General features: G+C 35.7%; 1 protein-coding gene across 10 annotated transcripts in view; it reads left to right on the top strand.

Annotated features, from left to right (window-relative positions):
• The window catches only part of TAX1BP1 (Tax1 binding protein 1), a 92,034-nt gene that overhangs the window by 61,038 nt on the left and 3,946 nt on the right, over positions 1–27,050 (top strand). For 2 of the 10 annotated variants that reach the window (XM_023225900.3, XM_023225898.3), the window contains exons 13-16: positions 806–931; positions 3,970–4,041; positions 17,484–17,655; positions 18,025–18,194. In XM_023225900.3, coding sequence (XP_023081668.1) covers positions 806–931; positions 3,970–4,041; positions 17,484–17,655; positions 18,025–18,194 — 540 coding nt within the window. Of the gene's footprint in view, positions 1–805; positions 932–3,969; positions 4,042–17,483; positions 17,656–18,024; positions 18,195–22,720; positions 22,780–27,050 lie in introns of all 10 variants that reach the window. The other 8 variants (XM_023225903.3, XM_023225905.3, XM_023225904.3 and 5 more) reach the window with 8 other exon arrangements.

Genomic DNA, 27,050 nt, shown 5'->3' with positions numbered 1-27,050 from the left:
GAGATATGGAATGTATGGTATGGATATTCAACTGACCTAGCATTATTTGTTTAAAAGATTTTCCTCTCCATTGAATTGCTCAAAGTATATTTTTAGGTGTTCACATTGAACAAAATGTTCCAAGTGGAACTGGCCTAATTACCTTTTTGTCATGATTTGTAGCTCTTCCTTTATGGTAATCTGGGTTGTAGAGAAGATCAATGTATAAGAAGTCAACCTAAAAATTACTTTGGTCAGCAAATCCTGGAGTTTATCAATGTATGAAAACAACAGCATTATAAATATGACATTATTTCCTCCCTTTGCAAAAGTAATATATACTTACTGTGAAATGTTGTAGTGTTCCAGAAATGAAAAGTAGAGATGGCAAAAATTACTTCTATCATTCTATCTTATCATTATATCTTATCCCCTGAGAAAAGAACTATATTAATAGTTTGGTTTATATTTTTGTATACAACACAAACATAGATATTATAACTGTGTAAAACAACTTATAAACAAAAATGGATTATATTATATCTTCTTTTTTAGCAGCTTGCTATTTTCAATTAATGTATCTTAACATTTTTTCTTGTCAACTTGTACATTTGCCTTATTTAAAAATATGTATACTATTTCGTTGTGTGGATAGAAAATGATTTATCCAGTTGTCTATTAATAGACATTTGATTAGTTCAGCTTTTATGCTGTTACAACAGTGTTATAATAAACATTCAGCCCAGCCCATGTCTAAGTACGTGGCTATAGATTTTCACTCTACATGGATTTAAAATCTTTTGGTAATTATACTAATTTCATTTAGGATGAGAAAGCAAAATGCAATAAATATGCTGATGAACTTGCAAAAATGGAGCTGAAATGGAAAGAACAAGTGAAAATTGCTGAAAATGTAAAATTTGAACTAGCTGAAGTACAAGACAATTATAAAGTAAGTTTGGTACTCATTGTATGTAAACTTAAGGCATAAACTTTTGAAAATTTGTTATGTATAATTTTATTCAATCTAATGTACATTTTAAATATGGATAATTGATAGTTTTTTCTACAAGTAAAAATGTACTATATATTTAGTTACATGAATACTGTTGATTAACTTTGAATTGAGAAAATGGATACCATTTGGGTTGCTATTGTGGCTTTAATTCTGTGGATTCAGATGGCTGTTAAAATTATGTCTTTTAATTGTATTTATTTTTAAAGGTGAAAAATGATCATTATCCTCCTGTTCATTTTGAAACAAACATGAATGCTTATGTAAAATTACTTTAGAATGGTTGAGTATAGTGACCCACTCCTGTAATCCCAGCACTTTGGGAGGCCAAGCCAGGAGGATTGCTTGAGTCCAGGAGTTTGAGATCAGCCTGGGCAACAAGGGAGATGCCCACCCCCCCACCAGTCTCTAAAAAATAAAAATAAATAAATAAAAAGAATTATTTTAGGGCCTTGACTTTTTTTGTAGCACAATAATATGTCATCAGTAATTTAAAAAATTTGGCTAGAGTTTTACCATTTGTCACCAAAGTATGTGACTGCGATCCTAAATGAAATACTGTAAAAGCAAGTGATGTAATCTTAACTAATGAAAATTATTTTTGCCAATATAATCTTAGGCAACAGACAAGCCCAAATAATAAATGGTAACTGTAAGAATGTTAGAGAAGGTCAGGTGCTGTGGCTCACGCCAGTAATCCCAGCACTTTGGGAGGCTGAGGTGGGCAAATCACGAGGTCAGGAGTTTGAGACCAGCCTGGCCAATGTAGTGAAATCCTGTCTCTACTAAAAATACAAAAAATGAGCCAGGCGTGGTGGTGGGCACCTGTAATCCCAGCTACTCGGGAAGCTGAGGCAGGAGAATCACTTGAACCCTAAAGGCAGAGGTTGCAGTGAGCCAAGATCATGCCATTACACTCCAGCCCTGGTGGCAGTGCAAGACTCTTTCTCAAAATAAATAAATAAATAAATAAATAAATAAATAAATAAATAAAAGAATGTTAGACTAAAAAAAAAAAAAAAAACATAGGCTGTCTACTTACTTAATAAGTAGAAATATGTATTTCTTCTAAGGAATAAAGTATAATTTAATAATTTTAAGAAATGTATATAGATATAATTTACATTTTTTTTTTTTTGACTGAAGACCAGGAATTCTAAATGGTTTAAATATCATAGCTAATTCTACCTGTGATCTAATTTTAAAATTAGAATTACTTTAGTTTTTCCCTGTAGGGACTGGAGATGTAGGACATTACAGACTAAGATACATTAGCTTATTATTTCTGTGACCCTTGTGGATATTCTTTTCAATAACTGGCAACTTCCTTAACTATTAAGTGTGAATCATGAATTCATATGAAAAGAATTTTTTGCTTATTGACTAGGAAAATGATTTAGTAAATGTTTACTGAAGCCTATTTTACATAAAGTACTATGTTAGATATTATGTGAGCAATCACATAAGGCACAGTGGTATGCTTAAGGAGTTTATAATCTAGTAGATTGCTAGAAGTGTAATGGTAGTGTGCACAAAATTTTCACACCACCCTAGGTAATCATCTGTAAACCATGGGAAGCTGAACAGATAATTTTATTTCATTAATGTTAAAAGTAAGCATTGAGATCAAACAGCGTATCTAAAATTATGTAGCTGGTAAATGTGTTTGGCTTTTTATTTAGTTCCTTTTGCTCTATTTTGTACTATTTTGACATGGACTAACACTGACCAGACAAGGCAAAATGTGATAAAGCTCCACATGAATGATAAGTTTAATTGCCTTAGAGTTGTTTCCAATCAAATATTTAGGGGGAAGACATTATGGAGTAACTACACCTTTGAAAGAACAAACTGGAGGGGAGGAGAAGCAGAGCTAGGGAAAGGAAGCAGCAGCATTCTATGTAGATGGAAGAGCATTAAGACACACTTGGAGTTGAGAAATGGAGCACGTAGTCTGCGAACTGTGAGCAGTCTTGATCATTAGGACTTGTGTTTGTAATAGAGTAGCTTAGGCTTGAATGATAGCTTGAAGCCAGGTTTTAGGCCTAAAATGGAATTTCGGTGCTAGTTCTATTAAGAATTTTCTAGGAGAAAAGAGACCCAATCACAGTCTTTTTGAAAATAATTTGGCAGTATCGAAGAGGGTTTAGAGGTGGGAAGGGTTTGAAGGTGAGGAAATCAGGTAGAAGTATTCTTAAAATGAATTGATAAAGATCACCTCCTTTTGGGTACCTTCCCTGATCACCTGCCATTGAATGGATTATATAGCTACTAGAGAAAGCTGTGAAAGACATCTTTAGGGAAGAACCATTGAAGAATGATTTTATTTGTATTTGTATCCATTAATGCTTAAACTGTAATAGGTGATCAGTAGGTGACTGCTGAATGAATGAATGATTTAGAGACTGAAAGTGTTGGAGAGTGGAGAAACAGGAAAAGGGAAAAGTATTCCAAATATAGTTTCTCAGCTTTAGTCACAGTGTAGTCTGAGATTGAGTTCTGTTAACTGTATGAAAGTAGGCTTGGGACGTTAACTATCAATTTAAAAGGCAGATTTGGAACTTGGGAAAGAGAAAGTGGTACATTAGTTAATATTTGTGATTTATTCCCAGGGGGGTGATATTTGAAGGTATGGAAGAAAGTGAGTTTTCAGAGAGAATATTGAGAGAAGAGGCCAAAGAAGAAACTTTGGAGAATACTCGTATTTGTATTGGGAAGAAAAAAACACACAAAAAAGGGCATGGGATGATGAAAATATTCATGCAATTTCACATAAACCAAAGGAATAGTTTTAAGAACAAGGCAAGTTGGTCAATAAATGACAAATAATTCAGAGAAGTCGAAGAATTAGCTGAGGAAAATACATGGATTTAGTAATAGGAATTATTTTCATAAAGCAGTATAAACCAAGATTTCAAAGTTGCAAGGAGGGCGAGGTAATGAAAAAAAATAATGAAATTTCTTTCTTTATTCAGCTTCAGTTGGCAGAGAAAGACAAAGAAATAAGTGGTCTGACTTCACATTTGGAAAACCTCTCCAGGGAGAAGGTATTGAGCAATGTAGTTAAAAAAATTTGTATCATATGAAACTGAATAATAATAGAACTTTATGAAGAGACACATTTTAAAGTTCATGTGACAGTACAATGTTCAAATTTAGGAAAACAGTGAAATTTCTGAAAATTACATGAAATGTTTATCTGGTTTTCTTTTATAATAGGAAACATTTTTGAAGTTGTTTAATGACTTACAGCAGAAGCTCACAGTCACATAGAGCAATACATTGGTAATGTAAAAGACACTATAGTGCAGCATTTCTGAGTGTGGTCTGTGGTCCTTTTGGTGGTCCCCAGTCCCCTTTCAGGGGCCTGCAAAGAAATGGTTTTCATAATAATACTACCACATTATTTGATTTTCTCCCCGCTGTTATATTCGCACTGTGTGAAAGCAGTGTGGAAAACTGCTTGTGTATTATTATGAATTAAGGCAGTGGCACCAAACTGCTTTAGTAGTTATTGTATTCATCACCACGTTGTGCTCACAATAGAGAAAAAAAAGCCAGTTGTACTGAAGATGTTAAAACAGTAAAATGTGTTAATTTTATTGATGCTTGACTCTTGTGTACATGTCTTTTTAGTATTTTGTGTGATAAAACGGAAAGTACCCCTAAAGTTCTTTTGTCGCCTAATGAAGTATGATGGTTAATAAAAGTAAAGTGCTTGTGTGATTGAGTTGTGAGTTGAACTAGTCTCTTTTTTCATGGAAACCATTTTTACTTTAAAGAACAGTTTCTATATTCAGACTTGGGTATTTGGCAGATATTTTCTCAAAGTGAAATGAAATGATCCTGTTATTTTAAGGAAAAACAATTGATAATATTTTTCACCATTGATAATCTTTAAGCTTTTAAGCAAAAACTAGAATTTTGAAGACATTGTTATCTTCCACTGTGAGCTTGATGCTTTCCAATGTTTATAAACTTTTCTAATGAGATGGGTGTAATATTTAGACTGTATTTTTTTTGTTGTATAGCAAAATTTGCCAGCATTTGGAAGATCCACATAACTCAGTGAACCAGTAGTTTTCCAAATGACTAGCGATGTTGCAAAATCATGTATCATAAAAGAGCCATTCTAAGTGCAAGTTAGCCCTCAAGGTTGTATGGGGTTACTGTGATAGTTGTGAAATTCTGAATTTTCAACCATTATTACTTTTTCCACATTTGTTCTTTGGCATTCTACTATAAGAAAGAACCTTCCTTTGTCCTTGTTTATGTATGTCTGTGTGGTATTGTTCCAGTAACAATTTTCTGATGCCAAAACTGGTATTCTACAATTCAGTTCAATTCTGATACTAACTACCATGAGTTAGCGTAGACCCCACCAGTTAAGGGCTCAGTCCCACAGGACTGCTCCCACTTTAGAGGCCAATTACAAGTGAGGTCCTCAGGCTACTGATAGCAATCATTTTCTTACACTTATTCACACATAAGTACTTAATAGCAAAAATTATTATGTACCATTAATAACAGTGAAAAAATAGTGTGGCACACGTGGAATTTTCTACTTGTGGCATCATGTCTGCTCAAAAAGTTTCAGTTTGGAACATTTCAGATTTTGGATTTTTTAAATCAGGGAATGGTCAACCTATGTATGCTTTTTCTCAACACTACTATATTCTGAAAATTGTTCCTTATATGAAGTTCGTAGAAATCCTCCATCTTTTTTTTAAACAGGTGTGTAGTACTCCATTGTACATACCATGATTTATTCAACCAACCTCCTATATTTGTCCATTTAGGTAGTTTCTAATATTTTACAAATAATACTGCAATGAAAGATTCTATGCAGATACAGTTTTCTGGTGTTGGGGTGGTACCTTCAAGGTAAATTGCTGGAAGTGTGATTGCTGGTTTGAAGGGTAAATGCATGTGTAGTTTTGTTAGAGATTGCCAAATCCCCTTTCATAGAGTTTGTATTATTTTTTGTTTCCACCAGCAATGTATGAGAAGTGGATCTGTTTCCCATATAAATTGTAATCAGGTTTTCTAATTTTTGCATATGGGATAGATTAGGAATAGTATCTTAGTGTAGTTTTAATTTGCATCTCTATTATGAGTGAGGTTAAACATCGTATCTTTTTTGTGAGTTCTTTGGCTCATTATTCTCTGATGGTTGGTTGGTTTTACTTACCTTGTTATATATATATATTTTTTTCACCTGTTAAGAGATATTAGCCCTTTATCTGTGATACGTACGTAGTAAGGATTTTCTCTCAGTTTATTTGACTTTTGACAATGCTCACTATGCTTACATGTAAATGTTCTTTATTTTTGTGTAAAGTGTGGTACTGCCTTGACCAGCAGTGTCAGCACCATCTGGAAACTTGTTAGAAATCCATATTCTTTGCCGGGTGCTGTGGCTTACGCCTGTAATCTCAGCACTTTGGGAGGCTGAGGCTTGTGGATCACCCGAGGTTGGGAACTCGAGACCAGCCTGGCCAACATGGTGAAACCCCATCTCTATTAAAAATGCAAACATTAGCCAGGCATGGTGGCTCACGCCTGTAATCCCAGCTACTTGGGAGGCTGAGGCAAGAGAATTGCTTGAATCCGGAGGCAGAGGCTGCAGTGAGCTGAGATCGTGCCACTGCACTCCAGCCTGGGCAACAGAATGAGACTCTGTATCAACAACAACAACAAAATGCATATTCTTGGGCCCTGTTCCGGCCCTGCTGAATCAGCAGCTCTGGAGATGATGCCCCAAAATATGTGTTTGACAAAAACCCTCCAAGTGTTTCTGATTTATGCTCAACTTTGAAAACCACTGATGTGTTGCATTTGAATTTTTATTTTCCACAGAAAGCATTCCCTACACCCAGATTATAGAGGAGTTCACTTGTGTTTTGTTCTAATACTGATAGTTTCAGTTTTGTTTTTTTTTTTTTTTTTTTGAGATGGAGTCTTGCTCTGTTGCCCAGGCAACAGTGCAGTGGCGTGAGCTCAGCTCACTACAACCTCTGCCTCTTGGGGTTCAAGCGATTCTCCTGTCTCAGCCTCCTGAGTGGCTGGGATTACAGGCTCCCGCCACCACACCTGTCTAATTTTTGTATTTTTACTAGAGACGGGGTTTTGCCATGTTGGCCAGGCTGGTCTCAAACTCCTGATCTCAGGTGATCCACCTACCTCAGCCTCCCAAAGTGCTGGGATTACAGGTGTGAGCCACCATGCCCAGCCAGTTTCATTTTTTTTTTTTTACATTAAAATTTCTTATCCATTTAGAATTTATTCCTAGATATCACAGAAGGAATGAATCTAAGTTTATCTCCTTCTAAATTGCTGTCTAGTTATCTCAATCCATTTATCAAAATGCCGGTTTTGTGTCAGTGATTTGAGATACTAAATTTACTGTATAATAGATTTCCATGTGCAGTTGGGTCTCTTTCTGTACTTTGAGTACTGTTCCATTGATCTGTCTGCTCATATGGTAGTACCATGATGTTTTAATTGTAAGAACTTTGTAGTCTATTTTAATATTTGGTTGGGTTAGTCCTTTCTCATAACTCTTTGTTTTCAGTGTTTTCTAGCTTTTTTCTCTTGAAGGGTTAGTTTTCCATATCAATTTTAATACCAACTTTTCTAGCTCTAGAAATGATTGTTGGTATTTTTATTGATATTGCATTAAGTATATACATTAACTTAGGGATAACTAACATCTTGGTTATAAATAACATATTTATAACATATTTCATAAATAACATATTTCTACTTTTTAATAAAGAATAGGCAATATGGGATGTGTCGTTCAACTCTGTGTTGTGTCTTTCAGGAATTTTAAGTAATTTTCTTCCTATGGGTTTGGAAGAATTCTTCTTAAAGTTTATTCCTAAGTATTTTTGTTTTTCCTTTTGAAAATGGGATTTTCTCTTTCATTGTATGTTGTAACTGGTTATTGTTTTTGAATGTGGGGCTCTTGAACTTTTTGTAGCTTTTAATTTTTATGTAATTTCAAACTCAAGTTGAAAAAATAGTATAGTGAACCCTCATATATATTCTTTCCCCACCATTTGTTTTTTGTTTTTTTTTTTTTATTATACTTTAAGGTCTAGGGTACATGTGCATAACGTGCAGGTTTGTTACATATGTATACATGTGCCATGTTGGTGTGCTGCACCCATCAACTCGTCAGCACCCATCAATTCATCATTTATATCAGGTATAACTCCCCAATGCAATCCCTCCCCCCTCCCCCCTCCCCATTTCCCCACCATTTGACAGTAACTGGAGGTGAAGACATAAGAGTCCCTGCATATTGTATCCTCAGTACAAGGATGTTCTTTCAGCCATGTTACAGTTAACAGATTTAGGACGTTTAACACTGACACAGTATTATCATCTAACCTACAATACATATTAAAATCGTATCCTTAGTACTTTGTTTATTGTTTATAGTCTTTTCTTCCCTGATCTAATCCATGATCATACATTGCATTTAGTTGTCATGTGTTTAGTTTTCCTTTATCTGGAACAACTTTATAGCCTTTCTTAACCTTGACATTTTTGAAAAATATGGGCCAGTTATTTAATATAATATTAATTTTGGTTTAATACTTCATCATGATGAAACTTAGGTTATGAATTTTGCCAGGAATATTACAGAATTTAAATATCCTTCTCAATACTGGTGATCTTTTGTTATTTGGTTAAGGTATTGTCCACCGGGTTTTACTGATGTGAAATTAATATTTTCCCTTTGTAATTAATAAGTAATTTGTAGGGAGATACTTTGAGACCATGTAAATATCTTATTCTTTATCAAACTTTCACCTGGTATTTTAATATCTATTAATGATCTTCTAACTCCATCATTCCTTCTATATTGATTAGAATTTTTCTGTAAGAAAGAGCTATCTTTTCTTTCCCCCTAATTTGTTTATTTATTTATTGATTTTTATCATTGTAGACTCATGGATTCCTGTTTTATTCAGTGGGTTACAGTCTATTTTTATAATCATTTTGATACTCAGCTTGTATCAGATTTAACTAATAAGAGCCCCTGCAGAGTAGCTCCTGTGGCTTTTTATTATGTCTTTCATTATTCTTTGAGCACTTATTACTTTCTGGTGCAGAAAGATGTTCCAGGCTCATCTTGTTATTTTCCTGCCCCAGCCTGGAATCAGTCTTTTGTCCAAGGAGCCCCGTTCTATTTGCTGGTGAATGTAGTTTAGAAACCAAGATCTGGGCTGTAGGTGTGCCCTCATTGATTCATAGTCCTTAGCAGACAGCTAGAAAGTACGTTTCACCCCCTCTCTTTATATTAAAAAATCACAACACACACACACACACACACACACAACCCATGAGTAAATACTTATACCTCCAATTGTAGTCTAAAACTACAGCATAAATTCTAGTTTTCTCTCTTTCCATAATATAACTTCCTTTTCTAATTAGACCAGGAACCTGGTCTCAGTTTCCTTGATATATTTACTCAAGTGTTGAATACACAGAAAATGATTTCAGAATTGCTAACCCATAACACTGTGAAAAGCACATCTAACTAGAGTTCAACATTTGTTTCATTTTTTGGCGGGTGGGGTGGAGAGTATAACATTTACATATTTAGTTGTCCCATGGTGTACTCTCCGTGCTCCTTTATTCTCAGAGCATCTCCGTAATGGCAGAGAAGAGGAATATATTATTTCTCCTGTTTACCAGTTGGGAATATCAGAAACATCCTTAACTTGTCAAATAATTTGTAAAACTGGCGTCACTGTGAGCCATTTTGGGTACCGAAGAAAAAAAGTATTTAGGCACCCTGGCAAAGGCAACCAGCTAAACAGACTTGTTCCTGGGAGCTGGAACAGTAAGAGATGACTACTTCTGACAAAATCTGTTTCTTAAACTGTGGTGGCTTTCTCTTTTAGGAAAATTATGAGTCAGCAGTTAATATTGTTTTGCTCGGTTAAGATAGCTACACTCATGTTTTCCATGCCCTTGTCAGTAGGACAGATCCCCCAGGGATTCTTGACCATTTTTGTCTCTAGTACCCTTTGATATTTTGACGAAGTCTGTTTTCAGAAAATGATTTAGAATGAGTACAGCAAAATGTGTAGAATCACAAAAGAAACGCATTATTATGGTTATCAAAATATTAAGACAAATTTGTGATATATGTGATAGTAGACTATGTGCATATTCTTTTAAATGTTAAATAAGATTTAATAGCATGTCTAATAATGACTATAATTTTGAAGCGGTGATGAATAGAAAGGCTATTTTGAGATGGCTACAACAAAAGTAATTCGAAACAAATGGAAGATTTAGCAGCATGTCTGATAATGACCATGATTTTGAAGTGGTGATGAATATCAAGGCTATTTTGAGATGACTACAACAAATGTAATATGAAACAAATCTATTTGATTTCTGTAGGTGGCCAAGTTGCAGGCACTACAACCATTATTGTGTTCTTTGGCCTACATTCCTAATGGAAGAAAATCCTAAATTTTAGTTAGAAGTTAGTGAATAGATACAATGTTTTTGCCCATGTAAGTTCATGGACCTCCTGAATTCTAAACATGGACCCTTTGAGGGGCTTTGTGAATGAATGCAAGTTTAAGAACCTTCTCTAAGTCCAAGTATTATGTTTTGGAGGGGAGAGTTCAGTCTTCTGATTTGCAAAAGAACCTAACCTTAACTATCTTGTCCATGTTCATGCATTCTCTCTCCCCCATGAGGAATCAAAGCTACTTGTCACCAATCCTATTCTTACCCTGAATCCTATTTGCAAGGGATTTATTGTATCTTTGATGGTAGAGTAGGCATATTAGATTAAACTCCCTATTAGGTTGGAACTCTCTATAAAGTTGCTTGACTGTACCAATGCAGCATAAATCTTTTGATGAAACCCTTGACTGTATTTCAAAAGTATGTTATTTGCTTACGGAAGAATTTAAACTCTGCTTCTTTTTGCGTAAGGCAACAACAAATGTAATTCAAAACAAATGGAAGATTTGGAAGTATTTTATTATCTCTAACTACTTTTGTGCCTTTTTTGTTTTGTTTTGTTTTGTTGTTGTTGAGACAGAGAATCTTGCTCTATCACCCAGACTGGAGTGCAGTGGAACGATCTTGGCTCACTGCAACCTCTGCCTCCTGGGTTCAAGCGATTCTCCTGCCTCAGCCTCCTGGGTAGCTGGGACTACAGGTGTGTGCCATCATGCCGGGCTCATTTTTTGTATTTTTAGTAGAGACAAGGTTTCACCGTGTTAGCCAGTATGGTCTTGATCTCCTGACCTCATGATCCGCCCGCATCGGCCTCCCAGAGTGCTGGGATTACAGGCGTGAGCCACTGCACGATTTCTTTTGAATCGTGTTTGAAGTATTTCTTGGATTTAACCTTTCTTTTTTTTCTATAGTCACATGCCAGTCTTGAATGACTACAGTAGCATCTCTGGGGTTTTTAGTCATGGCAAGAGATGAAGGATATCTTTTGAATGCCTGTCTTGTTCTAAATGTATCTCCTATTTCTCAATAGCCCTGTAAGGCTTAGAAAAGATAAATTCCTTAGGGTTATTAGTGCTGATCTGATGATCAAATCTAGGTTAGCCTGATTCCAGTCTACCATGCTGTGCTGCCTTCCTACTAATTTGCTTCTTGTTTGCATATGCCCATTATTGTTTTGCTAGATTAACCTTACCAAGGACCATTTTTACCTGTTGTTATTGTTCAAAAACCTGCAGGTCCATTGTAGTAAATTGTATGACAGATTTGACACATCTGACCTCCAACTTGTCTTTTCAGCTATATCTCCTACCTGAGACAGGGTCTTGCCTTGCTCTGTTGCTCTCCAACTCCTGGGCTCAGGTGATCTTCCCTCCCAAAGTGCTGGGAATATGGGTGTAAGCCACCATTCCTGGCTCCTGTTACTCTTAATATGTATCCTTTGCTCTAGTCATACTATCCGTTTACCAAGCCTGAAATATGTTATTCTTTCTCATATCTTCTGTATCCTTTTATTTGCTTTATGTCTATAATGCTTTTCATCTGCTTGGTGAAAATTCCTGAGGATCCATCTCAAATGGCTCTTCTCTATAGTCTCTTCCTAGTATACAGTGTTTCCATTTTGATACATTGCATTTTACCTTCATCTCTATACTAGTTCACTTACCACAATTAGTTGTTAATTATTTATCTAGAGTTGTACCTTTTATTAGACTGAATTCCTTGCAGGCAAAATCCATTTCCAGTTAATCTTTGTATCTCTAGTTCCTAGTACGCTACCTGTTATGTAATTGATGGTGTGCTAGGTATCTTGAATGAGTATTTTCTTTTTTGCTTAAAATTTCACAAGTCTTATTTTTACAATAAAATAATGAGTGATTGGAAGGCAGGAATGCCATCTTAACTCACATTTTTACACAGTACCTGGCAGAGTTGATACATGGACATGTATTTATGAATGGACTTGCTTAGAAAGAACGTTTAATTCCTCCATCTCTTACCAAACCTAAGTTGACTTGCATTTTTCTTAATGTTTGCCAGTTTTGCTCTTGATGGTGACTTTCATTTTAAGGTTACTTAGTCCATTTTTTGGGTCATTTATATAGGTAAAAATGTGTTAACTTAGAGTCTCATCTCTACCCCCAAGAAATGAAAAGCAGCAAAACCAGCTAAACTTTCCAGACTAAATTTTTCATTCTTATATCCTTTGTTAATAAGGCCTCTGGTTGACTTTTTTTTTTTTAACAGCTCTGTTAAGGTGCAGTTTACATGTAATAGAATCTGTTCATTTAAATGCAGTTTGATGACTTTTGGCAAATGCATGTAGTTCTGTAACTACCATTTCACCCAAGCAGTGTAACATTTCCATTACTGCACAAAGTACCGTCTTGCTCATTTGCAGTCATCCCCTCCCACTACCCCCCGTCCTAGAAAACCTCTGGTCTGCTTTCTGTCGCTGTTGTTTTATGGCTTCTAGCATTTCATGTAATTGCAATAATACAGAATTTATCCATTCATTAGTTGATAGACATTAATCCTCTTACCAACTGATGGACATTTAAATTATTTCTGATATTTTGCTATTACAAGTAATACTGCTATGAACATTTCTTACACAAGTCTTTTTGTGGACATGTGTTTTCGTTTTTCTTGGGTAGATACCTAGGAGTGGAATTGCGGGCTTATATGCTAAGTGTATGTTTTTAATGAAACAGCCGAATTGTTTTCCAAAGTGGCTGTACCATTTTGTATTCCCACTGGCAGTGTATGAGCATTCCAGCTGCTCCATATCCTCACCAGCACTTGGTATTTTTGTCAGTCTTTAATTTTAGTCATCCTACTGGGTGTATTAGTGTTACCTCGTTGTGGATTTTAGTTTTAATTTCCCTGATAACTAGTGATGCTGAGCATCTTTTCATGTGCTTACAGGCCATTTGTACATATTCCTTTGTGAAGTTTCTGTTCAAATCTATTTTTTTTTATTGTGCTGTCTGTCATCTTTGGTTGCGACAGTTCTTTATATATCCCAGATATAATTCCTTTTCAGATATTTTGATGTTGTTTTCTTCCAGTCTGTGGTTTATTTTTTCTTTTTTTTACAACATTATCTTTTGAAGAGCAAAAGCCCTGAATTTTGAGGTAGTCCAGTTTATCAGTATTTGTCTTAATGATTCATGCTGTTCGTCCTATCTTAAATTTTTGCCTAAATCAAAGTTATGAAGGTATTCTATTTTTTTCTTCCAAAAGATTTGTAGTTTTAGCTCTCTTACTTTAGATTTTTGATCTATTTATTTTTTATATGATATGATATGTAGTCAAAGTTTATTTTGTTTATAAATACCCAGTTTTTAAACATCATGTTGAAAAGACCATCCTTTTCCTCCATAGAATTTCCTCTACATCTTGAGGTATTTTTAATGTTGAAAATACTCTGTAAGTATGGGTCTACTTTCAGAATCTATCTTCTATTTTATTGATTTTTACCAAGGGTCAGAAAACTAAGGCCTATGTGCTAAATCTGGCTTTATATAAATAAAACTTTATTAGCACATGGCCATGCCCATTCATGTAGGTATCATCTATGATTGCAACTGCAGAGACAGATTTCAGTAGTTGCAACAGAGACTATGTGGCCCACAAAGGTGAAAATATCTACTGTTTGGCCCTTTGCAGAAAAAGATTGCCAACTCCTTATCTATTTTCTTATGCCAATACTCTACTGTCTTGTTTACTGTAGCTTTATAATACATGTTGAAATCAGGTTGCATAAGTCCCCCAACTTTGTTCCCCCTTTTCTTTTTTTTTTTCCCCTTAAAGACGGCGTCTCACCCCGTCTTCCAGGCTGAAGTGAGTGGCTTGATTATGGTTCACTGCAGCCTCGACCTCTTGAGCTCAAGTGATTCACCTGCCTCAGCCTCTGAAATAGCTGGACTACAGGCATGTGCCACTGTACCTGGCTAATGTTTTTCTTGTTTTCTTTTCTTTTTTTTTCCTGAGACAGGGTCTTACTCTGTCACCCAGGCTGTAGTGCAGTGGTGCCATCATGGCTCACTGCAGTCTTGACCTCCCAGACTCAGGTGATCCTCCCACCTAAGGTTTCTGAGTAGCTCGGACTATAGGCACATGCCATCACACCAAGCTAATTTTTGTATTTCACGTAGAGTAAGGGTTTTGCCATGTTGCCCAGGCTGGGCTCAAGTGATCCACCCACAGCCACCCAAGTGCTGGGATTACAGGCATGAGCCACTGTGCCTGGCCATTTTAAAATGTTTTATTGAGATAGGGTCTCACTATGTTGTCCAGGCTTGTCTCAAACAGGCAATCCTCCTGCTTCGGCCTCCCAAGTGCCACATTGTGAAAATCATTGAGAAACGGGAAATGAAGGTGGCTTGTCCAATCTGATTCTAAGGCCTGAGGGATTGTGCAGTGGCCAATAGTCACACACATCCCATTAGTAACTACTTATTTAGGAATGAAATAAACACAGTACTTTTTTTTCAATTCATGTGTAGTTTTTTTTTTTTAAGGGTCACTAAATTTGTTAGAAGACAAATACTTAACAGTCAGTAAGTCCTTACTTAACTTCATAGGGCACTTGTTAGAAACTGCAACTTTAAGTGAAAGGACTTACAGCAGGTTGAAAGAAATAACACTTCATGATCCACCCACCTCAGCCTCCTAAAGTGCTAGGATTACAGGCCTGAGCCACCGCACCTGGCCCTTTTTTTTTCCTTTCTTTTGAATCATGTTTGAAATGTTTCTTGGATTTAACCTTTCTTTTTTTTCTGTAGTCACTTGCCAGTCTTGAATGACTACAGTAGCATCTCTGGGGTTTTTAGTCATGGCAAGAGATGAAGGATATCTTTTGAATGCCTGTCTTGTTCTAAATATATCTCCTATTTCTCAGTAGCCCTGGAGTTACAAGCATAAGCCACCATGTCCAGCCTGTTCTGCTGTTTACATATGGGCTATTACAGGACCTTTGTATTTCTGTGTACATTTTAGAATTATTTTGTCAATGTGTACAAAAGCCTACTGGGATTTTATAGGTATTTCGTTGTAACTATAGTTAATTTGGGGGGAATTAATAGTGTAAAAATACTAAGTTTTCTAGTCCATGAACATGTTATATGTCTCCATTTGTTTATGCTCTTTTTAATGCATTATTTTGTTTAGTGTATAGGCTTTGCACATCTTTTGTATATTTATTACTAAACATTTTATCTATTGATTTTACTCTAAGTAGAATTACTAAAAATATCATTTTCCAGTTATTTGTTGTATGTAGAAATACAATTGATTTTAATATTGATCTTGTATACTGCAACCTGACTAAATTATTTACGCTCATTTTACAAAAAAAAAACTCCTAGTTTTTTTTTTGAGATGGAGTCTCACTCTGTCCCCCAGGCTGCCAATGGCGCGATCTCGGCTCACTGTAATCTCTACCTCCCAGGTTCGAGCAATTCTTCCTGCCTCAGCCTCCTGAGTAGCTGGGACTACAGGCATGTGCCACCATGGTTGGCTAATTATTTTGTATTTTTAGTAGAGACAGGATTTTACCGTGTTAGCCATGGTGGTCTCGATCTCCTAAGCTTGTGATCCACCTGCCTCGGGCTCCCAGGGTGCTGGGATTACAGGCATGAGCCACTGTGCCCGGCCATTTTCCTAGTTTTTATAGATTTTTTGGGATATTTCATATTCATCCTCATACCATTGTGAATAAAGATGGTTTTACTTCTTCCTTTCCAATCTACCTTAATTTTGCGTTGATCCACTGGCTATTTTGAATGGAAGTGTTGAGAGCAGACATCATTGCCTTATTATTATTGGATCTCATTATGATCTTCAGTACAATCATTTAGTTTTTCACCATTAAGGGTCACAGTAGGTTTTTTTTAGGTGCCTTTTACGAGGTTAAAAAGGTTCCTTTTTATTCTTTAGTTTCTGAGATTTAAAAAAAATCATGAATGACTTGGATTTTGTAAAATATTTCTTCATCAATTGAAATGATCATATTTCTTTTTCTCCTTTATTAAAAGGTAAATTACATTTATTGGTTTTTGGATGTTGAACTGCATTTGGTTTTTGGATGCTGAAGTGACTTTTTTTTGTGATAAAGCCCATTTGATCATGTTTTATTTTTTAGTATTGGGTTTGACTTGCTATAAGCTAAGGCTTTTGTATCAATATTTATGAGGGATAAAGTCTCTAGTTTTTTTTGTGAAATCCTTGTTTTTGGTATCAGAATAATACTGGCTCTGTAAAACAAGTTAGGAAATGTTTCTTTGTATTTTGAAATAGTTTATACAGGACACACTTTTATTAAAAAAAAAATCTTAAATGATAGAATTCACATTTTTCTTTTTTTAAGGAGACTTTTTGGCCAGGCATGATGGCTCATGCCTGTAATCCCAGCACTTTGGGAGGCCAAAGTGGGTGGATCACGAGGTCAGGAGTTCAAGACCAGCCTGACCAACATGGTGAAACCCCGTCTCTACTGAAAATACAAAAATTAGGCATAATGGTGCGCACCTGTAATCCCAGCTACTCAGGAGGCTGAGGCAGGAGAATCGCTTGAACCCAGGAGGCAGAGGTTGGAGTGAGTCAAGATTGCACCATTGCACCCCAGCCTGGGCAAAACTGTGTCTCAAAAAAAAAAAAAAAAGAAGACTTTTTATTCATAGCTAAGTTGTAAGAGATTCACAGTTTACGCTAAATTAACTCAGTGAGAATGATATACTTTTCTTGGCACAAATAAATTTGAAAATACATTGGCTTTATCCTGCTTTCTGATTTTGTTATATGTGGAGGATACATTTATGAGAAGTTGAGAGCCAGCTTTTCTAACTGTATTTCCAGTTGCATTCCAACTTCATAATAGGAAATAATTTTACTGTTATATTTTGACTAAATGTTTAATACTGCTGTACTTATGAAATATTTTATTGCTTTGCTTATTCATCTTTGTTTTTGTTAATTTTAGGAACTTAAAAGGAGTCTAGAAAATCAAGCAGAAAGGAAAATGGAAGGTCAGAATTTTCAGAGTCCTCAATGTCTCAACACATGCTCAGAGCAAAATGGTTATGTTCTCACACTATCAAATGCACAACCAGTTCTGCAATATGGTAATCCTTATGCATCTCAGGAAACAAGAGGTTATTACAGTATTTTTGGTTTGGGGTTAGCTGCATCTGGAGAGTTTTTTATGGTTTATATTTTCATGGATTAGCAAACTGCTGGTATAATTAACTCTAATACAAACATTATTTTATTTGTATAATTAGCAGTTTTAATATTTAACACTGTAACTGGCCTCATCTATAAGTGATGCACCATGAGATGAGTAGTTTATTTGCTTATTACATATAGCTCACAATTTAAAAAATCACCTGGGTTAAAAATAAAAACATCTATTTTTTTCATGTACCAAAGTGGTTCTTTATATACTGTTCATCATATCTATACATACAGATGTTAATTTTAGTAACCGGTTTCACTGTACCCTTCCAAAAATTTTATTGCAGATGGAGCAGATGGTGCTTTTTACCCAGATGAAATACAAAGGCCACCTGTGAGAGTCCCCGCTTGGGGACTGGAAGACAATGTTGTCTGCAGCCAGCCTGCTCGAAACCTTAGTCGACCTGATGGCTTAGAGGACCCTGAGGATAGCAAAGTAATTTTGAATTTTCATTGTGTGAGCCTGTCCCTTTTTAATTTTTTAGCTTATATAGAGAGTTAAGGGTATGTGTGCATATGTGTATCTTTGTGCATGTGTGTGTGTGGAAGGAAAGTGTGTACTTGTGCCTGCACACAATTGCCTACTTGATTTTTGGAAAAACCTGCTTGTATTTAAATTAGAAAAAAGCTACCAGTATGCTTCAGACTTATACTTTAGGAGTTATATACTAAAGTAAAAGATTAAGTTTAGGGACTAATCTCAGAATATTGTAGTTATCAGATAGTTTAATCTTAAACATCACTAAGTAACTTACTATCTTCTTTTGATTGTAGATGTACCAGGCTTGAAGCAGCAAAGTGTTAATGACAATATTATGTTTCCTTACCGCAGCTCTTTTTGGATAATAGTTTCTTTTCTTCATAGAAGCTCTTTTTGGATTTCCTGTGCATTAAGATGAATTTAAAAGAAATGCTTTATCGTGCTCTTTGCAAGTACAGTGGTATCATGACCTGTTTCTTATTTAATCTAGTTTGCTGCATTTAATTGCTATTAACCTTTGCAGAAACTGATCAGTGTTCAGACAGGCATGATTTTAGCCCTAGTGCTCAACACCCATAATGGAGAAAAATGTATTTCTCCCTCCTGCCTTTTGGCCTCTTATGTCCATTACTGGGAATAATTAGGAAAACTGTCAGAACTTTTGTAGCCTATTTAAGGTCTAGAGTATCATCTTACTGCTTTTTCACACCTTTACCTCACATTTTGCATATTTAATCTGATCATTCTTGGCACAGATGTTACATGTGACAAGACTTTCTCTTCTGTAGTCATCTGCTTCAGTTTAATTAGCAGAATGTTCTTTCTGATCTGTGTGCTTTGCCCTCCTGCAAACCCATGAGAAGCAGTGTTAGAGTCTTGTGCTCATTTGCTGACATGCTTAGATTTGGTAATGAGATGGAGGACTTTTAATATGCACACCTCGAGTTAACTTTATTTTGCAGTCAGAAGATTTTTCACATTAGAAAGTAATTCTTATGTGTATTCGGAATTAAAAAAAATTATTGTCATTACAACAATAAAAAATCACTTGCAAATGAAGTGTTTTAGTAAGTAAGTTTAGTAAGAATATGGAAAGCAAATTTGAATTGACCTGTTCTTTCTTTCTGTTTCTCTGTCCTGGGAGTGATTAATAGCCACAGGCCCCAGCACTTTTGAGTCAGGGTTGAGGTGACCTACCTACTCTTTCAGCCTACCCTGGTGCCTAGACCTGCCATGTCTCCTCTCCTGCACCAGAAACTGTGGTCAATTGTCAGATCAAAAACCTTCTGTGGCTCCCATTTACCTAACTTTAACATCAAAATTATGACAGCAGCAAACATTTCTATACCCCTCTTTGCCATTAATGCTGAGCTCTTTAGATAGAGTCACTTATTGGTTCTTCATAGCAGTTCTTCATAGCAGTCCTGTCACAACTTTATAATGGAGGAAACCGAGAGACAGATTAAATAGCTTGCCCCAAATCACATAGCTGCTGTAAGTAGAGACAGGATTGAACCTCATGAGGTTGGCTATAAAAGCTGTGGTCTTAGCTACCTGTCAAATGGACTAAACCAGAGGTTTTCCTACTTTCTTAGTTCATGGCACCCTTAGCATGTCAGTAATGTTTTTTTCACGGTAACCCCTACGCCAAAAGAAATACAGTAAGTCCTCACTTAATGTCATATATAAGTTACTGGAAATTGTGACTTTAAACCAAATGATGTATAACAAAACTAGTTTTTTCCCTCATCAGCGTTATAATGAACCGACAAAAGAAATGATGTTATTTCTTTCAACCTGCTGTAAGTCCTTTCGTTTAAAGTTGCAGTTCCTAAGAATTACTCTATGATGTTAAGTAAGGACTTACTGACAGTTAAGTATTTGTCTTCTAACAAATTTAGTGACTATTAAAAAAAAAAACTACACCTAAATTGAAAGAAAATTAGTGTGTTTATTTCATTCCTAAATAAGTAGTTACTAATGGGATGTGTGTGACTATTGGCCACTATACAACTCCTGAAGCCTTAGAATCAGATTGGACAAGCACCTTCATTTCCTGTTTCTCATTGATTTTCACAATGTGGCACTTACTTTATATCACAGCAGCTACCAAAACCAGCATCTCAAAGGTAAGTGACATTGAAAGGAATGGGTAGCACTATTCAAAGTTGAATCTGTGAGCTGTCTCCAGCGATTGTAGTTGTTCACGTGGTATATGACAAATCCACATGCTCCTCAACTTACAATGGTGTTACATCCTGATAAACCCATCATAAGTTGAATATGTGTTTTCGACTTGAAGGATATTTTCAGCTTACAGTGGGTTCATTGGAACGTAACTCCATCATAAGTTGAGGAACGTACTGAATGTATATTGCTTTTGTGCCATCTTAAAGTTCAAAAATTGTAAGTCTAGCCATTGTATGTTGGAGGCCAACTCTAATGAGTATTTCTATGTACTTCTGCATATATAATATCTTTAGAAAAATTTAAATTATCCCACAGTAATCCTTGGAATTTACTGTGGTGCCCTAGGTACTTTCATACCTCATTTTGGGAACTATGGGTCTAAATCGTTGCTTCTCAAAAAAGTGGTTTGTAGACCAGCAGTAGTGGTATCTCCTAGGAGTATATTGGAAATGCAGAATCTCCTGCCCCACTCCAGCCCTACTGAGAATCAGACGGCGTTTAAGTTTAACAAAATCTTTAGGCGATCATATGATTTTTAACATTTGGGATACGCTATTTTAAAACTTCCTAACCCCAATCGTTCAAGGCCAGATTATTTTCTCTTCCCTTAATTCATATCTTACTTTCTAGTTGTGTTCTTGCATTTCTTAGTGTTTCTCTTCTACTTTCATTCCTTTCTCCTCTATCTCTTAAAGACGAAAGCCCATACATTCTATTAATATGTGGCTTATTTGAAATTTTCCATATGAGCCCTTCTCTGTGAACCCCTAAACTGAAGACATTTTTTGTTGATAAACAGTTTTTTCTTTTTTCTGGTGAGTTGTAGCTTTTATTCTCAGAAGGGTCTGTGATTCCAAAATGATTGAGAACTCGTACTTGAGAGAGTCAAGGCCTGTTTCCCATTTATATGACGCACTGTTTGAGTTTTTGCCTTTTTCAAACTTGCCATTTTTCGTGTATTATCGTACGTTTTAAATTTAATTTTAATGTGTTTTCTGTTTGCAAAAATAGTGTGTGGTTACAGTCAATTTCATCTTTATCAAGAGTGCCAAGACAGTTCAAGAGGAAAAGAATAGTGTTTTCAACAAATGGTACTGTGAAAACTGTATATCCAGTTCGATGAAAGAGTGAAATTAGACCCTTGACTCATATCCTGTGCAGAAATTAACTCAAAATTGGATTTTAAATGTAAGAGCTAAACTACAAAACTCAAAACATATAGATAAATCTTTATAACTTGGATTAGGCAGTAGTTTCTTAGATATGACACCAACAGCATAAGCAACAAAGAAAAAATAGATACAGGTTGACTATCCCTTATCCAAAATGCTTGGGACCAGAAATATTTCAAATTTCAGATGTTTTTCAGATTTTGGAATATTTGCATTATACTTATCAGTTGAGCACTTCTAATCTGAAAATCCAAAGTCCACAGTGCTTCAGTGAGCATTTCCTTTAAGTGTCATCTCAGTGCTTAAAAAGTTTTAGATTTTGGAGCATTTTGCTCTTCAGATTTTTGGATTAAAGATATTCAGCCTATAATTGAGTATGTCATCAAAAGGATTAAATGAATCTTTGCTGTTCCATTTAAAATTTTTTATACACAGTTATTTCCAACAGATAATGTATAGCTGGTTGGCATCTCTTAATGCCGAATATTCCCTTTTCTATACCATATTAGTATAATACCTTTTATATAGTAGAGGCTTTTTAAATGTTATTAATGAATTTAGCTTAAAGAAACGTGTTTGTTCCATTTTGCCTATTAAACTATTTAAAATTCAGGCCATCTTGGAAAAGGAATTGTTGGGCTGGGCATGGTGGCTCACGCCTGTAATCCCAGCACTTTGGGAGGTCTAGGCAGGCAGATCACTTGAGGCCAGGAGTTTGAGACCAGCCTGGCCACTGGCAAAACCCCATCTCTACTAAAAATACAAAAAAAAATTTAGCGGGGCATGGTGGCATATACCAGTAATCCCAGCTGCTTGGGAGGCTGAGGCATGAGAATTGTTTGTATCTGAGAGACAGAGTTTGGAGTGAGCCAAGATTGTGCCACTACATTCCAGCCTGGACAACAGAGCAAGACTCTGTCTCAAAAAAAAAGGAAAGTAGTTAATTTTTTGTGATAGCTTTATTGAGGTGTAATTTACATATTGTATAATTAGCCATTTAAAGTATACAATTTAGTGGTTTTTAATATATTCACAGAGTTGTGTAACCATCACCATATTCAATTTTAGAACATTTTCCTCACTACCAAAAGAAACCCTATACCTTGTAGCAGTTAACCTCTTCCCATTTATTCCCACCAGCCCAGGAAACCCTCAGTCCACTTTGTTTCTCTACAGATTTGTCTGTTCTGCACAGTCATGTAAGTCAAATCATAAAATTGTTATCTTTTGTGACTGGTTTGTTTCACTTAGTATGTTTTCAGAGTTACCCATGTTTTAGCATGCATCCATGTTCAACATGAAGAATGGGTTTTATTCTTGTTTGTTGGTTTGGATGTATAGATTGAGCATCCAAAACCCGAAACTGAGTGCTGACATGATACTCAAAGGAAATGCTTACTGGAGCGTTTTGGATTTTCAAATTTGGGATGCTCAGCTGGCAAGCATAGTGAAGTATTACAAAATCTGAGAAAGTCTGAAATCTGAAACACTTCTGGTCCCAAGCATTTTGGATAAGGGAGACTCAACCTGTCCCACATTTTGTTTGCCCATTCATCTGTTAGACATTTGGGTTATTTCACCTTTTGGCTATGGCATACATGCTTTTGTTTGCATAACTTTTCACTTCTTTGGGGAAAGTGGAATTACTAGGTCAGTTCCACTAGTAATTGCTGGAGTAGAAATCCTAGGAGTGGAACTGCTGGGTCATGTGGTAACACTTAGGTTTATCTAAACCTTTTGAAAAGCTGCCCGATTGTTTTCCGCAGTAGCTGCATGACTTTACATTCCCGTCAGTAGTGTATGAGGGTTCCACTTACTCCACATCCTCAGCCGCACTTGTTACTGTCTTTGTGAAATGGTTCATCGTCGTGATTTTGATTTGCATTTTCCTGGTGGTTAATGATGTTAAGCATCTTTCATGTGCTTGCTGGCCATTTGTATATCCTCTTTGGAAGAATGTCTGTTCAAATCCTTCTGCCGTTTTCAAATTGGGCCCCTTATTAGAGAATATGGTTTGCAAATATGTCTCCCATTCTGTGGGTTGTCTTCACTTTTATGATGGTGCTGTTTGCAGCACAAAACTTTTTAGTTTTAGTGAAGCTGAATTTGTTTATTTTGTTGCTTATACTTTTCTGTTATACCTAAGAAACCATTGTCTCTCCAAGGTTTTAAATTTACTCCTGTGTTTTCTTATAAGGACTTTATAGTTTTAGCTCTTATATTTGGTTTTTGGTTTATTTTCAGTTAATTTTTGAATATGGAGCAAAGTAAAACTTTTGAAAACTAATAGAGCTTTGCAAAATTATTTTAAATTTTTGAATATGAGCAAAGTAAAACTTGAAAACTAATAGAGATTTGCAAAATTATTTTCTTTCTGATTTTAAATACTTTTAAATTAGATAAATTATATAGGTCAGTGTTATTTCTTCATTGATTTATTACTAGAAATTAATGTCTGGCAAAGCATAAACAATAACATCTCATAAGAAGAGGAGGAATACTAATACTGTATAGTGATACAAAGGTTTGAGGGGCAGTTTAAATAAAAGTTTTAAATAAAAATTTTAAATAAAAGTTACCCAGAGTCATTGGGTACTCTCTTTTCCTTTATGTATTGATTTTGGTCTTAGCAAATATATAAATTTCTTAAAGTGTGAATGCTCTTGAACTAAAGTAATAATTACCAACTTAGTAAGAGTTTGTTAAGTGGTGAAACTTTCTTCCTTGATACTCAGTACTAATTCCTGAATAACTAAGTATTTCAATTAATAGTTCCTAGCAGAGGTAGAATTACAACACGGTTTGGGAAATGCTGAGTAGATAGAGTCCCACAGTCTGGATACTAATAACATAAATGATGTAACTCAGTCATTAACCCCTGAGTATGTATTCCCATAACTTGATCATGATAGATGGCATTTTTTTTTATTGTGGTAGAATAAATATAAAATTTGCCATCTTAGCCATTTTAAAGCATATAGTTCTGTAATGTTAACTTTACTGCTGTGCAGCCAGTCTCTGGAAACTCTTCATCTTGCAAAACTGAACTCCTTACCCATTGAACAACAGTTCCCATTCCTTCTTCCTCCAGCCCCTGAAAACCACCAGTAATTTGAATTTGACTACTCTGGGTACCTTATGTAGGTGGAATCATACAGTATTTGTCTTTTTGCGAATGGCTTATTTCACTTAGCATAATGTCTTCAAGGTTCATCCATGTTGCAAACATGTATCAGAATTTCATTCCTTTTGAATAAGGGTAAATAATATTCCACCCTATGGATATATGCCACGTTTTGTTTATCTGTGCATATATCAATAGAAATTTGGGTTGTTTGTACCTTTTGACTATTGTGAATAACGCTGCTGTGAACATGGGTTCGTGATTGAACATATCTGTTCAAGTCCTTGCTTTTAGTTCTTTTGGGCATATACCCTGATGTAGAATTGCTGGATAATATGGTAATTTTATTTTTAATTTTTTGAGGAACTACCATGTATGATCATGATTGTATTTTGAAGTTAGTGTGATCTAACCCTAGTTTATTTTCCAACAGGTTATAACCCCCTTTATATCAGGCCAGGCAGGTGACTCATGCCTGTAATCTCATCACTTTTCGGCAGGCCAAGGTGGGAGGATTGCTTGAGCCCAGGAGTTTGAAACCAGCCTGGTTAACATAGTGAGATCCTGTCTCTTAAAAAAAATGCCGAGTGTGGTGGTACACTCCGGTAGTCCTAGCTACCTGGGAGGCTGAGATGGGAGGATTGCTGGAGTCCAGGAGGTCGTGGTTACAGTGATCCATGACTGTGCCACTGCACTCCAGTCTGGGTGACAGAGCAAGACCTTGTCTCAAAAGAAAAAAAAAATTACTATTAAATGTCCAAGGTGGTCACATGCTTTTAATAAGAAAACAAGGATGTTTTTGTACAGAGTATATGCTGAGCAGATAATGAGAAGTTTTTGGGTTTCAAATTGAGCGTCAGTTTATCGTAGCTTGTTTCCTTTGCTTAAAAACCAGTTTGTAATGGAAAGAGTATTGTGCTGATGGGTGTAAAGGTAGATGAACACAATAGGGCATTTAGATCTTTAAATGGATTAAAGTAATATTAATAAAAGTTTTCTGGAAATTTGGAATTGTTCATAAATACATTTCAGTACGGTATTCTCAATAAAATTTGCTTACAAGATTATTTTAGTAGTTTAGCTAAAATACTAGGTGGTGATATTTTAAAATGTGCTGTTAAACCCTTTGGGTTTGTAAGTTTCAGTGCTGAAACTGATAATTTAAGAATTTGAGGTAGAAATATTTCTAAAACAGAATACATGATTCTCTGGCTTTCATTTAATATAACCTTGATGATTAAGGTTTATTTAAAAAATCAATGTTACATGGTGTCATATTCTTTTAAGATGCATAGTAAGGCTGTGTGATCTGTTACCAACAGTGAAATGCCTAACATCGGATATTTCGAATTCTTGTCTTGCTTTTCTCTTTTACCCAATAGCTTTTTTTTTTTTTTTAAACTGCCAGTCAGCCTGCTTATAATAGCTTCATTTCCCAATTAAAGTATTTTTAATCTACTATGGCTCTGAAACTAACCAGGCTTGTTGAGTAAAATAGAATAAATGTATTTTCGGCCGGGCGCAGTGGCTCAAGCCTGTAATCCCAGCACTTTGGGAGGCCAAGACGGGCGGATCACGAGGTCAGGAGATCGAGACCATCCTGGCTAACACAGTGAAACCCCATCTCTACTAAAAAAAAAAAAAAAGAAAAAAAACTAGCCGGGAGTGGTGGCGGGTACCTGTAGTCCCAGCTACTCGGGAGGCTGAGGCAGGAGAATGGCGTGAACCTGGGAGGTGGAGCTTGCAGTGAGCTGAGATCCGGCCACCGCACTCCAGCCTGGGCAACAGAGCGAGACTCCGTCTCAAAAAAAAAAAAAAAAAAAAAAAAAATGTATTCTCAAGTGAAGATTTCACTCATCATTTTGCCTGTCAATATCATGAGAGACTTTATTATATGTATTGGCTTCTTAGAGTGCTTACTGCATACTCTCTGATTTCAGCCTATGTTCTGAGTAGATGGTTCATGTTTTATTTCATGAGAATTTATTGTTTCTCGTTATAACATGTAGAATTATACTCTTGAACCCCTCTCCCCTTTTATTAGGTAATAGGTGGTAGAAGATAACAGAATACCCGAGTTATCATTGCCAAATTATACATGACTTAGAAAGTATAAATTACTTCTACTTTTTTCCCCCTCCAGGTATTTAAGGAGCAGGGTTAACATGTCTGACAGGTTGTCTGAATCTGAAACCTTAGCTACAAACTCTACTGTTAGCTGATTCACGGAAGCAGTAAATTGGTGTAGGCTGTTAGCTGTTATAAAACAGGAAAAGAAGGTTATGAGATTTTTGGTTCCATTACATTTTTGGCCTTTGGAAAATTGTATTCCATCTTAAATATTTG

Source organism: Piliocolobus tephrosceles, chromosome 8 (assembly GCF_002776525.5).
Source record: "Piliocolobus tephrosceles isolate RC106 chromosome 8, ASM277652v3, whole genome shotgun sequence".
NCBI lineage: Eukaryota > Metazoa > Chordata > Mammalia > Primates > Cercopithecidae > Piliocolobus > Piliocolobus tephrosceles.
The sequence above is the reverse complement of the archived record's forward strand: the minus strand, read 5'-3'. Positions and strand labels throughout refer to the sequence as shown.